The sequence below is a fragment of the Rattus norvegicus genome, chromosome 6 (genome assembly GCF_021556685.1).
Source record: "Rattus norvegicus strain SHRSP/BbbUtx chromosome 6, alternate assembly SHRSP_T2T, whole genome shotgun sequence".
Lineage (NCBI taxonomy): Eukaryota > Metazoa > Chordata > Mammalia > Rodentia > Muridae > Rattus > Rattus norvegicus.
The window spans coordinates 127,874,500-127,887,005 of NC_141539.1; the positions used below are offsets into that span (position 1 = coordinate 127,874,500).

A 12,506-nucleotide genomic window follows, 5' to 3' on the forward strand; every position below is an offset into this window, starting at 1 on the left:
AGAGACAGAGAGACAGAAAGACAGAGAGACAGACAGACAAAGTGCTTTGTGTCCTCTGGAGGTGAACAGAAGGCTATGCATGTCTCTTGCCTGTGACTGTGATACCTGTCACATCAACACACCATTCCCTCAGCTGCACGGCTGCCCTACACTCCCCAGTGTTCTTAGCTCCAAGTGTTTCCAGTTGCAGCATGCGCCCAGATCACAGACAGATTCCAACTGGACTGGAGCACTCAAAGCCTCTCACAGTACCAAAAATGGTGGTAGCACCTCAGGAACCATCTTTTGAGTAGCTGTTTAACCCCAGAACTGGATGCTACCTGCTACCTTCCAAACGTCGTCTTTGCCTCTCTCCGTCCAAACCCTTTTCCATTCCTTCCTTTTCCTTTGTCTTGCTTCTCTTTCCTTCAGTCTCATGTGAACTTACTTGCCACGGTCCATCAAAGGACACCAGGAAGCTCTGACAGTAGATCCTGTGGAGGCTCCGTCCCAGCTCAGCTCAATGCAAAACAGGAAGGCCTGAGAGGGAGAACACACACACAGGCAAGCACAGGGAGCCTGCTTCCCTGGTCACCTCCGCCCGTCTAGATGGTGAAGCAGAACTTTTTGTTCCAAGGATTTGCTCCTGTTGCCTTGGTGAGTCAGAGGCTGGGGAAGAGACAGGCTCACAGAGCTGAAGCCTGCTAGCCACTCAGGAAAGCACCTATATGCATCCATTCAAGGAAGCCAAGAACAGGGGTAAGATAAAGGTGGATGTGATTAATGCATAATTCACTAGCAGGGCATCTGCTGGAATGATCAGATCCTGGGTCCATCCTGAGTCACCCACGCGCGCGCGTGCACACACACACACACACACACACACACACACACACACACACACACCCCAACTAGAACAGAAACTGCTTGGCAAGTGCTTCAGCACTCGGCAGCCATCTTTAGAATGTTCTTGTACTGTCTTCCAAAATGGGATTCCTGTTTTGTTTTGCTTTGTTTTTGGAGACAGGGTCTCACTATGTAACCCTGGCTGGCCTTGAGCACACAGGGATCCACCCGCCCCTTGCTTCCCAGTGCTGGTACTAAAGGTCTTCCAAAATGAGATGTTTTTAATGGCTACAAAAAACCTGATAAGAACAGACACTACTAATTTACATAACCTTCCCATCCCATGTGTCATTATTATTAAAAAGAAAAAAAAATCAATTCAACATATCCAAATAAGTGGCTGAGAGTGAAAATAATTGTCTGCATTTAGAGGGAAAAAAAAACCCTGTACCTTAGTTGGGAAAAAAATCCACGCAACTTGTCTTTTTAAAAAACAACAACAACAACAACAACAACAACAGAATTCGCTAGCTTAGTAACTAGAAATCCTAAGTTCTCTCTGCTGAGGTCGTACAGCCCAGGCCACATCTGTCCCTTCACAGGCCACACTGTCCACAGCAAATGAGGAGCAGGGACTCAGACTCCGTCAGCATTTATCGGGACAACAAATATCGTCCACTTTAAGATAAAGAGGATGAAATCCCACAGCCAGAAAACACAAGTTAGGACTCCTCAGAGAAGAGAGCTTTTGTGAGCACTGGCCTCTGATGACCACAGAAAACCTCCAGTGCGGAGCCAACCAGACCGCGGTGATCATCTTTGGAGGTAGTAGTCTGCTGAGGGCCAGCTGTGGTCAGGGAGTCCCCAGAAAGTCGCTGCTTACAACGGGGGTAACTTTTCCCACCAGCTCTTCCCACTCTAAGGGTCAGAATCCTATTTAAAAAGTCCATGGAGGGGCTGGGGATTTAGCTCAGTGGTAGAGCTCTTACCTAGGAAGCGCAAGGCCCTGGGTTCGGTCCCCAGCTCCGGAAAAAAAAGAACCAAAAAAAAAAAAAAAAAAAAAAAAGTCCATGGTACTTAGAGCACCAGAGAGGCAGGGAGAGCTAAGAGCTGAAAGAACGATGCCCCCTTTATCTGGAGACAGTCTACAAGACCAAGGCCAGCTGCTGGGGACACCGGAGAGAATGGAGCAGCAGGGGGACCTGACTGGGCTGGTCACTCTATGCCGGTAATAAACCTACTAACTACCAGAACTAGGCAACAACACTATACTAATTCCCACCCCTGGAACTAGGCAGAAAATGTTCTACAAGTAATGTTTGCAAAATTGAATGACTCGGCTCTGTGATATCTATAGAGAAGGGTATACTATGCAACCAGGCAACTGCCCCAGCTCTCAACTGGCCAGTGACTGAGGACTTAGTCTTTGTCCCCTAAATTCAGTACACCACTTTGTCTTCAGCATCTTTCTCTCCCTAGCTGGTCTCCCTTCAGCCTCTGGAACCCTGGAACCCAGAAAGAAACAAGGACCACCTGGACCTGACTCCTCAACTCTTTCTTCCTCCCAAATCCACCCAGGCACCACATCTGCCACCTGACCTACCTCCCTTCATTGCCGTGGTTAACTACAGCCCCACTATCTCCTCTTGCCCGGCTACAACCCTAACTTCCTGCTAGAGATCTGACTCTTTGCCTTCCAAATCAGCTTTTTTTCCCCCCAACAGCTTCTCTGTGCTCTCCAGGGGCCTCTTCCTCTCCACCACTCTCAGCCCACCACTTCCCTGCCAGACTCTGCCCCCACCCACATTTACCCAGCCCCTCAGAAGTCTGGGCTCTCCCATTCTCTCCAGCCTAAATTCAGGACCCAAAGTCCAGCCTACCTAGACCACTAATCATCAACAGACACCTCTCCCAGCCTCCAGGTCTGGATGCAGGCTACTCTATGCCCTATCATGCTAACCTGATGCTTTCCCATAAGAGTGCTCTGCTCATTCTTCTTCAAGAGATAGCCCTCTCTAGTGAGCCTCCAAATGCCACCTCCTCCTCCTCACATCCCCTCAAAGACCCTAACCCAGCAAAGAGAGCCGGCATGGTTCGCAGGGCTTGAACATCAGCTCCAAGCAGGCATCACCATGGTTACGCCCCACCCTGGAACTGAAAAGGTACAGCAGCAAGTTCCACTCCAATCCTGAGCACACAGCCTGCTCTTGGAGGTACACAGCCTGCTAATGTCTGCTTCTTACTTGTGCCTGTCCTTGGAGGCTTTATGTCTGCCAGCTCTTGGGGCAGGCTGGTTGCTGTTCTAGAAGACTGCAGTACAATTCCTGGCACCTACATGGTGGTTCACAACTATCTGTAACTCCAGTGCCAGGACATCCAACACGCTCTTCTGGCCTCCACGGTGCTGCCTGCATGTGTGGTGCGCAGACAAACACACAGGCCAAACACCCATATACATTTTTAAAAAATTATTTTTTTTTTATAGTACAGCATCTCAGTTGGGTTACAGCTCAGGAAAGACCAGCCCAGAAAGCCCGCTCCCTCTCGAATCTGGGGAAGTGACTTGCCAGCCTGAAAAACAGTGGCTGTCCCAAGACTACACTTCATAATGTCTGAATTTGCCAAGAATTTGGATGGAGGAATCTGTAATTGGCTACTGTACTTTTCACACTCGTGGCTTACTCATTTAAAATAAAAGCCCAGGCTAACAGCCCTTGCCTTCTCCCCCGTGGGGTGGAAGCCAGGCTTCTGCTGTGGCAGGGGCTTTGCCAGCATGTCGGCTGCAGGCAGGACGGGTAACAGCCCAGTCTTCTCCACAGGCCGGACCAGAGTAGCACAGGGCTTTTGATAAATCCTCAGGGAAGCCCAAGGCCCAGCCTCGAATCCAATAACTCTCCCCGAGCCGTTTCCAAAAAGGATTTGTTTCTCCAAGAAGGTGGCTACCGCTCTGTGTTAGCACGTGATCAACTCAGCAACTGTCTGGCTATGTTTGAGGCTTTTGGACTTGGCAGAGGGTTAAGTCCTGATGGACCCAGGGTTTGGACCAGGCCCCTCAGGCAGGCCCTCCTGGGTACATACAGCTTACCCACCCCACCAGCCAGACTCCTTACCTGGGCCAAGTTTCCTGTCTGACCAGACGGGGTGAAGACATCAATGTCTCTGATCCTCTGGGCCCCTGGTCACCTACTGGAGACTGGACACACAGGTGCCCAGGCTGCCACAGAGAGCGATGTCTGTTCAATCTGCACCTTGTACCTCGACCCTCGGGTTCTGCCCAGTGCCTCAGAGTTAGGCAGAAAGCAGGGTTCTTGCTCCCCACATCAGGCTGGCTGGCAGCCCCCTCCTCCTCAGTTAGGCTGAGCAGAGAGTGATACAGCTTACAGTAAATCATGTCATGAGAGGCCAGGAGGCCAAGGAGACCTCACGGGTCGGGTCCCCTGCGGGAAGACTTGCAGAGCCTCGTGATGGCTTGCTGCTGTCCCCCTTCAAGGAAGTACCTGGTTCTGAGATGTAAACAGCCTTCAAAACAAACCCCAAGATTAATGTTTAAAACTGTCTCCAACGGCCCGTTTCTAAGCTGACATCCGAAATGTCCCGCAGTTTAAACACTTGTGGAGGATGTCATATCCAACATGTTGTAAATTATTGACATTAGAAAATAAAACTGTTATCATTCCTCTTTTAAATGGCTCCAATGTGGTCTGAATACCCTGGTGATCTGCGATCCAACATCATCCATTTTCTGATTACATAATCAGCTGCTTCTTAGACAGCTGGAAATCAAACGCTGCTCCTTTTTCTTCCTCCCATCTTCCCTTGGAGACGTTCAAACTGTCAGGGTATCTTCCCCTGGAAAACCTCTTACTAATTATTCTACAGCACCGCTGAGCTAAGGAAGTATGTGCACAGAACTGCTCCTCCCTCAGACTTTTTATGTGGTAATAAAGCTCTCGCACACATCAGAAGTTTCCTCGGAACTACATCATTATTGGTTATGAATATATAATTGAGCAACGGGGCCAACGTACACTCAAAACTGCGCAAGTAACATGCATAAAAAGAAAACTTCGTTAGAGATGCAACTTTGAATAGGCAAATGGGACTTTTTAAAAAGTCATTTCCTGCATCTGCAGAAGAGTCCTACCTACTGACAGAAGAAAACAGTTTTAACTCCAGTTTCAGCTTTCAGTTTTCAAGGAAGCAAGTGTTAAAAATCAAGGGAATGGGGAATGGATGTCAAATTCAGCACCCATGTGCTAGCCAGTTGATAACTCCATCTGATCCTCTCTCTCGGTTTTGTCACTAGCATCAGGGAACTAACCCCAGTCACTGTCTCCCAGGGTTACAATGACCAGCTGCCTTTCTTGATGACAGGGCCTGTGTCCTGTGGTCCCACACCAAGGTACAGCTCTGCAGATCATCAGCCTCTGTGGGCCAAGCCCAGTGCCAGACACGTGACCTGACCTGACTCAGTCCTCACAAGCCTGGGACAGGCCTGCTGTCTGTCTCACTACAGACTGGCAGACTCATAGCACAGCCAGAACCTGAGCCCAGGCCACCTTGTCCTTTATCTCCACACACACTTCCCTGGCAGGAATGGCTGGGGCAAAAGAAGGGATCTGCCAAGCTCTCCCTGTTGTGCATCACACGCTCACACCGCACCACACCAACTAGGCTTTAGAATAAACAGCCACTTTCTGGTACACCACAGTCCCCATAAATGCCCATCACTGATGCTGCCACTGTTGCCAACGGGTAACGGGAAGAGAATTGACTTCCGTGACCTAGATAAACAGGCAAGATCGTCCCTGGGTTACTCATGCTTAGGTCTTGAACCCAGGTCTTATATCCACTTTGACAACAGCAAGAGGCCAGCAACACTAGGTGGGAAGCATCTCTTGTAAATGGGTCATTCGTGAGCACAGAAAGGAGACCACGCTGCTGTAAACAAGCCAACCCAAAGTCAACCCTAATTCTACCACCAAACAGCTGACCTCTCCAAAAGGCCACGACATCTTGAGCCTCGGTTTCCACATCTCTGAAAGAAAGATACCTCCTCCCATATAATCAGGACCTGACAGAGAAGGTGGATGCTGGGGTGGCTCAGATATGGTCACCCTAATTCTCTAACTCATTCACATACAACCTGATGACTGGCACCCTGCCTATGTCCAGCTTCCAGGAGCCCACATCCTGGAATGTGGTGAACGAAAAGCTCAACTGATTTTGAAAACCCAGCCAAGTGGTTTGCCTTCCAGTTTCTGTAGACTCTCTCCCAGTGTCTTCGAATCCGAAAGCGCTCAAGACTCTCCTGGATGCCAGGAGGAAGGAGGTACAGGGAGAGGCATGGCCATTGACTTTATTTTTAGATGCCAGAGTAGAAAGTGTTCAGTTTGGCTTCACTCGGTGCCCAGACACCATTTCCTCCCCCAAGTCGTCGTCCAAATGAACAACAGACACATTCTGAAAGTTTTCAGAACCCTTGTCTGGCACACTCTAAACAATGGCTGCAAGGCTCCTGTCCACCCCAAGCCAGGGCACCAGGAAGATCTGGGGCCTGCCAGGTATGGGCCGCCTGCCTTGGGAAACCCTTTCCCACAGCTGCTGAGTAGGGCCCTCCTGAAGTTGAACCATGAAGAGCTCTAAATATGTACGCCCCAGCAGGCTTTCTGGAAACTTCCTCCAGAAGTCCGCCATCAGCCTTGATCTGGTCCTCATCCCAGGCGACCTTCTGCTGCTGCATGAAGAGACAACCTTCAAAGCAAATCCAAGAGTGGACAGCTTGGTCCACAGCCAGATTCGTCTGACACGGGGACAGTGACACAGGAAACCTAGCCCAGTCCCTCACCATGGGTCTATAAGTCTGGGTTCACATGGACGTACCCACCATTTTACCGTCCATGGAAAGGCATAACCATGGGGGAATGGGGGCAGGGGGGGTGGAGGGATGTCTCCTATCAGAATATCAACAGGGAATCCGAGGCCCAAGCTCTCTCAGACAGGACAAACCTGCCAACCTGGAGATAGCGGCTGCTAGAGCCTGGGTATCCACTTTGAGGCCATCTCTGCATTGTTTCTTCTCCCTCCTTCATTGTATCCATGCTTGCTTACCCTCCCCCTCCTTCCCTTCTTCCCCCTACCACTCGTCCCTCTATCCAGCCATCCCTCCTTCTTTTCCAGCCAATGAGCACAAGACTAAGCACACAGGGGACGGGATGACAGCAGACATCCTTCCGAGCACAACCCGAGTGTCATGACCTCCGGGACCCCTGACCCTTCCTATTCCTCATCCACTGTCACTCTCCAAACATGAGCAGCCATTAGCCAGTCTGTACCCAGCTAGGGGGCAGAAGCTATGTCAGATCTCCAAGGGGATGTCACAATCCAGGTGCCCGTAAAAGGCAGTCAGACACCCAAACTCTCCCGAAGACAGATTAAGTGCACGCTTAGATCAGCACGAGGCAATGTGGAGAAGTGGTCTGGACTCACCTGCACGACCTCGATCCCTCGCTTCCTGCAGAGAAAACAAAAAGAAAGAGCATTACTTCAGCAGCAGCCAGGGAAACACCCTCTCCAGACTATCCACTACAGTCGCTGAGAACAGGACCAGTTGGAACAGCAGGCAGCATGGGGGTGGCTCAGGCCAGGCCTCTCCTGCCAGCAAACTCAGAAGAACCACCTTTCAAGGACAAGGTTTATGGGCTCTGAGCCCCCAGTTCCCCTCATAACCTAGAAGGGATGGCTGATTCTCAGGGGAACTCGGCTGGTGCCCTGTAGAACTGACAGCAGCTATCACCCCCAGCCCCAATCTGAACACTCTGTCCTGGTTTCCCGGCCAGGCACAGCCTGCCACACTGGCCAGCCATTTCCCATCTGTGCTAAACCAATCCTGGCCCCTTCTGCCACTCCCTGAACTCTAGCTGACCATCCTCCTGCCTCTGCCTCCCAAGTGCTGGGATTAAAGGCACCATACCTGCCACTAACTACTTCTCTGTGTAACCATTATAGCTCTTATAGTTTTTGTTTCAGACATGGCTTCTTGACATAGCCCTGGCTGTCCTGGAACCACCTCCATAGACCAGACTGGCCTCAAACTCAGAACTCAAGAGATCCATCTGCCTCTGCCTCCTGAGTGCTGGGATTAAAGGCCTCCTCCCCTGCCCAGCCATTATCGTGAACTCTTAACATACAAGGAAGTAGGTTTCACTGTGACATTTCACTACACACACATCATCATTCTTTGCTGCTAGCCCTTCATGCCCACTCCTGTCTGGTCACCTTCCTCCCTCAAACAGTCCCCCTTCCTGTTCCCATGTCACACGCATCCGGCTGCCCTCACTACATGGCCTGTCCTTTCCCTCATCTAATCCTCAAGTGTAAGCCTGAAGGACTCCAAGTCAGCACACCCGAGTTTGTTGCTGCACCATTCACAGCAGGCAGGCCACGGGACCGATCTACAGCCCTGTCACCAGACAAATGCGTAGAGAAATATACAGGGTGGAATTTTATCACGCTGTGAAGAGGAAAGAGACCGTGGCACTTGCAGGGGAGTGAACAGAGCTGAAGTTCACTGTGCTAAATGAAAGAAGCCAGACACGGTAAGACAAATATCTTTTCTCTCACGGTGGAATTACCCTGGGCATTGTGTCCTCCATCTTTCTCCCACAGCCGACTATCCATCAACCCTTGCCTCGCTCACCCGGTTTACTCGAGTGGTTCTGTGCACAGCTTTCTGGAGCACACCACACTAAGGCTCCCTGCTCCATTCATTCATCAACCTGCCTCGTGCTTCGTACTGGAAGCCCCAGCTAGGACCCATCTCCATGAGCTCCAGCGTGCAGGGCTGTCTCAGTCCTCTCCGGGGTGTGTGCCCTCCCCATCCAACCTTCCCCCACCCACTCACACGATACAGCCATTCTTCCAGTCCCTGAGTATAGACAGTTGTCACTCAGGGAGAAATGGCAAAACCAAGACCCACGGAACCTCAAATGGTCCATGCGAATATTTACTGAGAAAGGGGCAGATGCTTACAAAAGGCTGGGTCCAAGCAAGGTCAGGGGGGCCTGCAGCTTACTCGCCTGGGTGCCCTGAGATGGAAACTCAGTAAAATTAAAAACTGTGCCCAGGCCTAGTCCTGGTGCCTACCAGCCAACAGCCGCTCATAATGGGCCGCTGTCCAGTAGAGTTATAAATATGGAAAAGCAGCTTAGCTCCTGGCCCTGGCACAGCAGTCAGAGGGCACAATAAATGCCACAGCCAGCCTGCATCCCCAAGGCCTCAGGAAGCAGGCAGGATCTCCCCTCAACTGAGGTCACCCTCATCACTTCTTACATGTTTACCAGCTGCTTCCTGAGGACCAACAGAGGAACTAACAGAGATGAGACGGTCGGGCTTAAGGCCACTAGAACCAGCTGGGTCAACTGGAGGAAGCGAGGGCTAGCGTGCCCTTTAACCCTATGTCCCAAAAGAACCTGGCCCCAAAGAACCCAATGAGGGAATGCTACGGTTGTTACCACTGTGGATTCTCGGGTCATTTCATCTCCCTGAACTTCCTGAAGGAACGGCAGACAATATTCACCTGCTCTCAAGACTGCACCAGGCACAGGCCAGAGACACACAGCAGCAAGGCCTCAGGTCACCTATGCTCACAGCAAAGGGACAAACAGTCATGAGGAGCCTCTGCAAACTGAGAGCCTAGATCACCTGGCCCCAGATCATTCCAGCCCAGTGGAGAGAGAAGAAAACTGTAGCTGGTCTCATGGGTGAGAGAAGCTGGCCAGGCAGGCCTTGAGCTGCTCAAAGATGAACTTTTAAACATCGACATATGGATGGGGAAAGCAAGTGACAGAAAGGCACACATCACCCACACCTGGAGGGGCTAGTTTCCCTATGGCCTCAGTTTCCCTCTGGGGAAATATTCTGATATCCAGATGATGTCAGCAGGTGGCTCTCACCGACTAAGCCTCCTGAAGTCACTTCCTATCACCCTGATCCTCGAACAGCAATGGGGAAGTCGCTAACTTTGAAAACAGATGGGATGCAAGTGAGAAAGTCTGACCAACTGTTTTCTCACAGAGGGCTGAGCTCCCGGGAGTCCAGGCAGCTTATCCAGCTCAGACCTCTAGGGAGAAGGACTTTTGAGAGGGAGTCCCCTCTCCTAACACAGGCACCTTCATTGTTCACTGGTAACCTGCAGCCCACAAGGACAAGGTCCAGGTTACTGTATTACTTGAAGGAGAAGCAGGAAGATGTTCAGAGGCCCGGGGAAGGTTCCAGACTGGCGTGACAGAGTTGACATGACCTCCAGGTAGGCAAGAAAAGTCTTCAGCCTCTGGGCAAAGTTCTTGAGCCTCTGACACCTTTACGTACTAGGGAGGAGGCAGGTGACTCGGGGGTTGTGGGGGATGGAGGGGAAGGGAGGAGAGCTCCATAGCAACCACATCTCCTTCCACCTCACAGGAAAATCAAGAACCTGTTGGGCTCACTTCGGTTCTTCATCAGGGAGCCCCAAAGAGCAGACCCCTAAGATCCTGCCATAACTGGAAAGTTCAGAAAGGAAATCACGGGCCTAAAGCAAGGGGCAAGAGAGGAACGTTAAAGGCGGGAGAGGGAAGAGAAATCAGGGAGCTGGCTGTAAAGTGACTACCATCCCACCTTCTCATCACCCAGACACACGATCGATCGTATGAAACATGTGGGCTCTGGGATGACAGCTGCCAAACTGGAGTGGGGAAGAGCTGAGTGAGGTACTTGCCGGGAGAAAGAACCGCCACTGACAAGCCACATGTCGCCCAAACATACAGCATGCATCAGTAGAAAGAATTGGGCGGGAAGCTGTGCGTTTCCCTAAGGAACAACACCAAGGCCACAAGAGAGCTTCGGGGAGCAGGACCCTGTGGACTTGTGTGTACAGAATGAATCCAAAAGCACCAGAAGATGACCTCAGCCAGGCCTCCGAGCAAGGGCAAGGGCAAGGGCAAGGGCAGCTGAGAGGAGGGCTGGAGAGAAGGCAGACTCCTCCTCCACTGTGTCTTTGACAGTGAATGAAAGACCAGCAGCCTCCCAAGTCCTTCCCAGAGACAAGCTGAAGTGACCCCACGGCAGGGTCACACAATGGTCACAGCAGACACTCAGAACTGAGGTTCTAGGCCAGGGTTAACATCCGGGTCCTTGCGGGGGGGCAGTCAGAGGGCCCAGGCTACAGTATTTACTGGGGCTACGGGGCTGGGGCAGCAGTGGGTGACCTAGAGGTGTTTCCTGCTTTCTGTGTTTCCTACTACTACGGGCAAATCCGTTGCCTTCAACAACACCGGAAAGTAGCAATAAAAGGTAAAGCTTAATAATTTAAATGTTATTAAAAGCCTGTACCTAGGGGACTCTTCTTGGTCAAATTCGGTAAGTCTAGGGCAGAGGCATACTCAAACTCATAATCTTGTCTTCCAGCTGGTCCCCTCCCCAGAACTCCAGGGAGGGTACACCCTTGGGGAGTTAAACATTTGCAGAAAGAGGAAGGATGGCCCCTCCTTTGGAGGAAGAAGCAGCTCCAGGTTCAAGATGGTGGCCGTCCACACCAGTAGTCCTCTTCCTGGACTCTAAGTGGCACTAAGGCCCCTCCCTTGTTCAGCCGTGGGCAATGAAACATGAACAGACACAGCATGTACTTCAGGAAGTAGCATTCGGCTGTGAGCACTAGACCCTCTAACTAGTCCTCCTGACCAGGGCAGCATCAGTCTGGAAAGGTGGTTAGTTACCAGGTGGACCCTCACCAGGTGGAAGGCTGAGGCAGGAGGATTGTGAGTCTGAGACCAGTCTAAACTGGAGAGATGCTGTTCCCTCTGTAAGAGCAGGGGACTATGCCATGGGGGCAGCGCCAGGGCATCCAGAAGACAGAGGCTCCACAATGTGCAGGATAGGATTACCTGGTCTAAAGTGATCAGCGTGCGCAGGTAGGGGGACACTGCGGGGGGAACATAGCGCTGGAAAGTAGGTGTAGCCAGAGTGGACTCTGAACAAGCTTGAGCTAGGTCTCTGGTGTTTCTTGAACATCTGTCCCTGCAGCCTGACCTAGCTTGTCCTGACTGACAACTGCCGTTCAGGAAGTAGAGTATGTCCTATCGCTACACCTCCTGGCCAGTAGCATATGAAAAAGCAGCTACAGGGTCCTGAACAGCAGTAACGCCAGACCCTTCCCTCACCCCCACACCCCCAGTCCCCTTCTCTCAGTCACCTAAGCCTTGCCTACATCTGGCCTCTCCCCCGTGTGAATGTCTGTCTTCATGTAGCGAGCTGCAGCTGGCCCGTAAGAACAGCTCTCATGCCACATACACCAAGGACCCTTCCCTCCTCAGTGGCTCTTCAGCTCACCACCAGCCAACATTGCCAAAGCTCCCGTGAGGCTGCAGGCAGTGAGGCCCTGGACCTAGAGGCTGGTCGTGATTTTTGCCTTCCACAGCCATGCCCAGTACACAGTACTTTCCAGACTTCCAGTGTCAGGAGCCGCCTGTCTGCCTGTTCCCTCCCCGGAATCCCCGCCGTTCCCTTGCGACTGCTCTGTGATTTGGACTGTCCTCCTGTTTAACGGTGCCAGGAACTGAAAATGGCCTGATATAAAGACAACATATGAACAGAATTTTAAAGCCAGTACAAACATATGAATTGTCTGGACAGCAGCAGCAAAGAAC

General features: G+C 51.4%; 1 protein-coding gene across 3 annotated transcripts in view; it reads right to left on the reverse strand.

Annotated features, from left to right (window-relative positions):
- The window catches only part of Itpk1 (inositol-tetrakisphosphate 1-kinase), a 133,344-nt gene that overhangs the window by 97,319 nt on the left and 23,519 nt on the right, over positions 1 to 12,506 (reverse strand). For 2 of the 3 annotated variants that reach the window (XM_087554335.1, NM_001191985.1), the window contains 1 exon segment: positions 7,315 to 7,339. In XM_087554335.1, the coding sequence (XP_087410461.1) occupies positions 7,315 to 7,339 (25 nt within the window). 3 annotated transcript variants of the gene reach the window in all.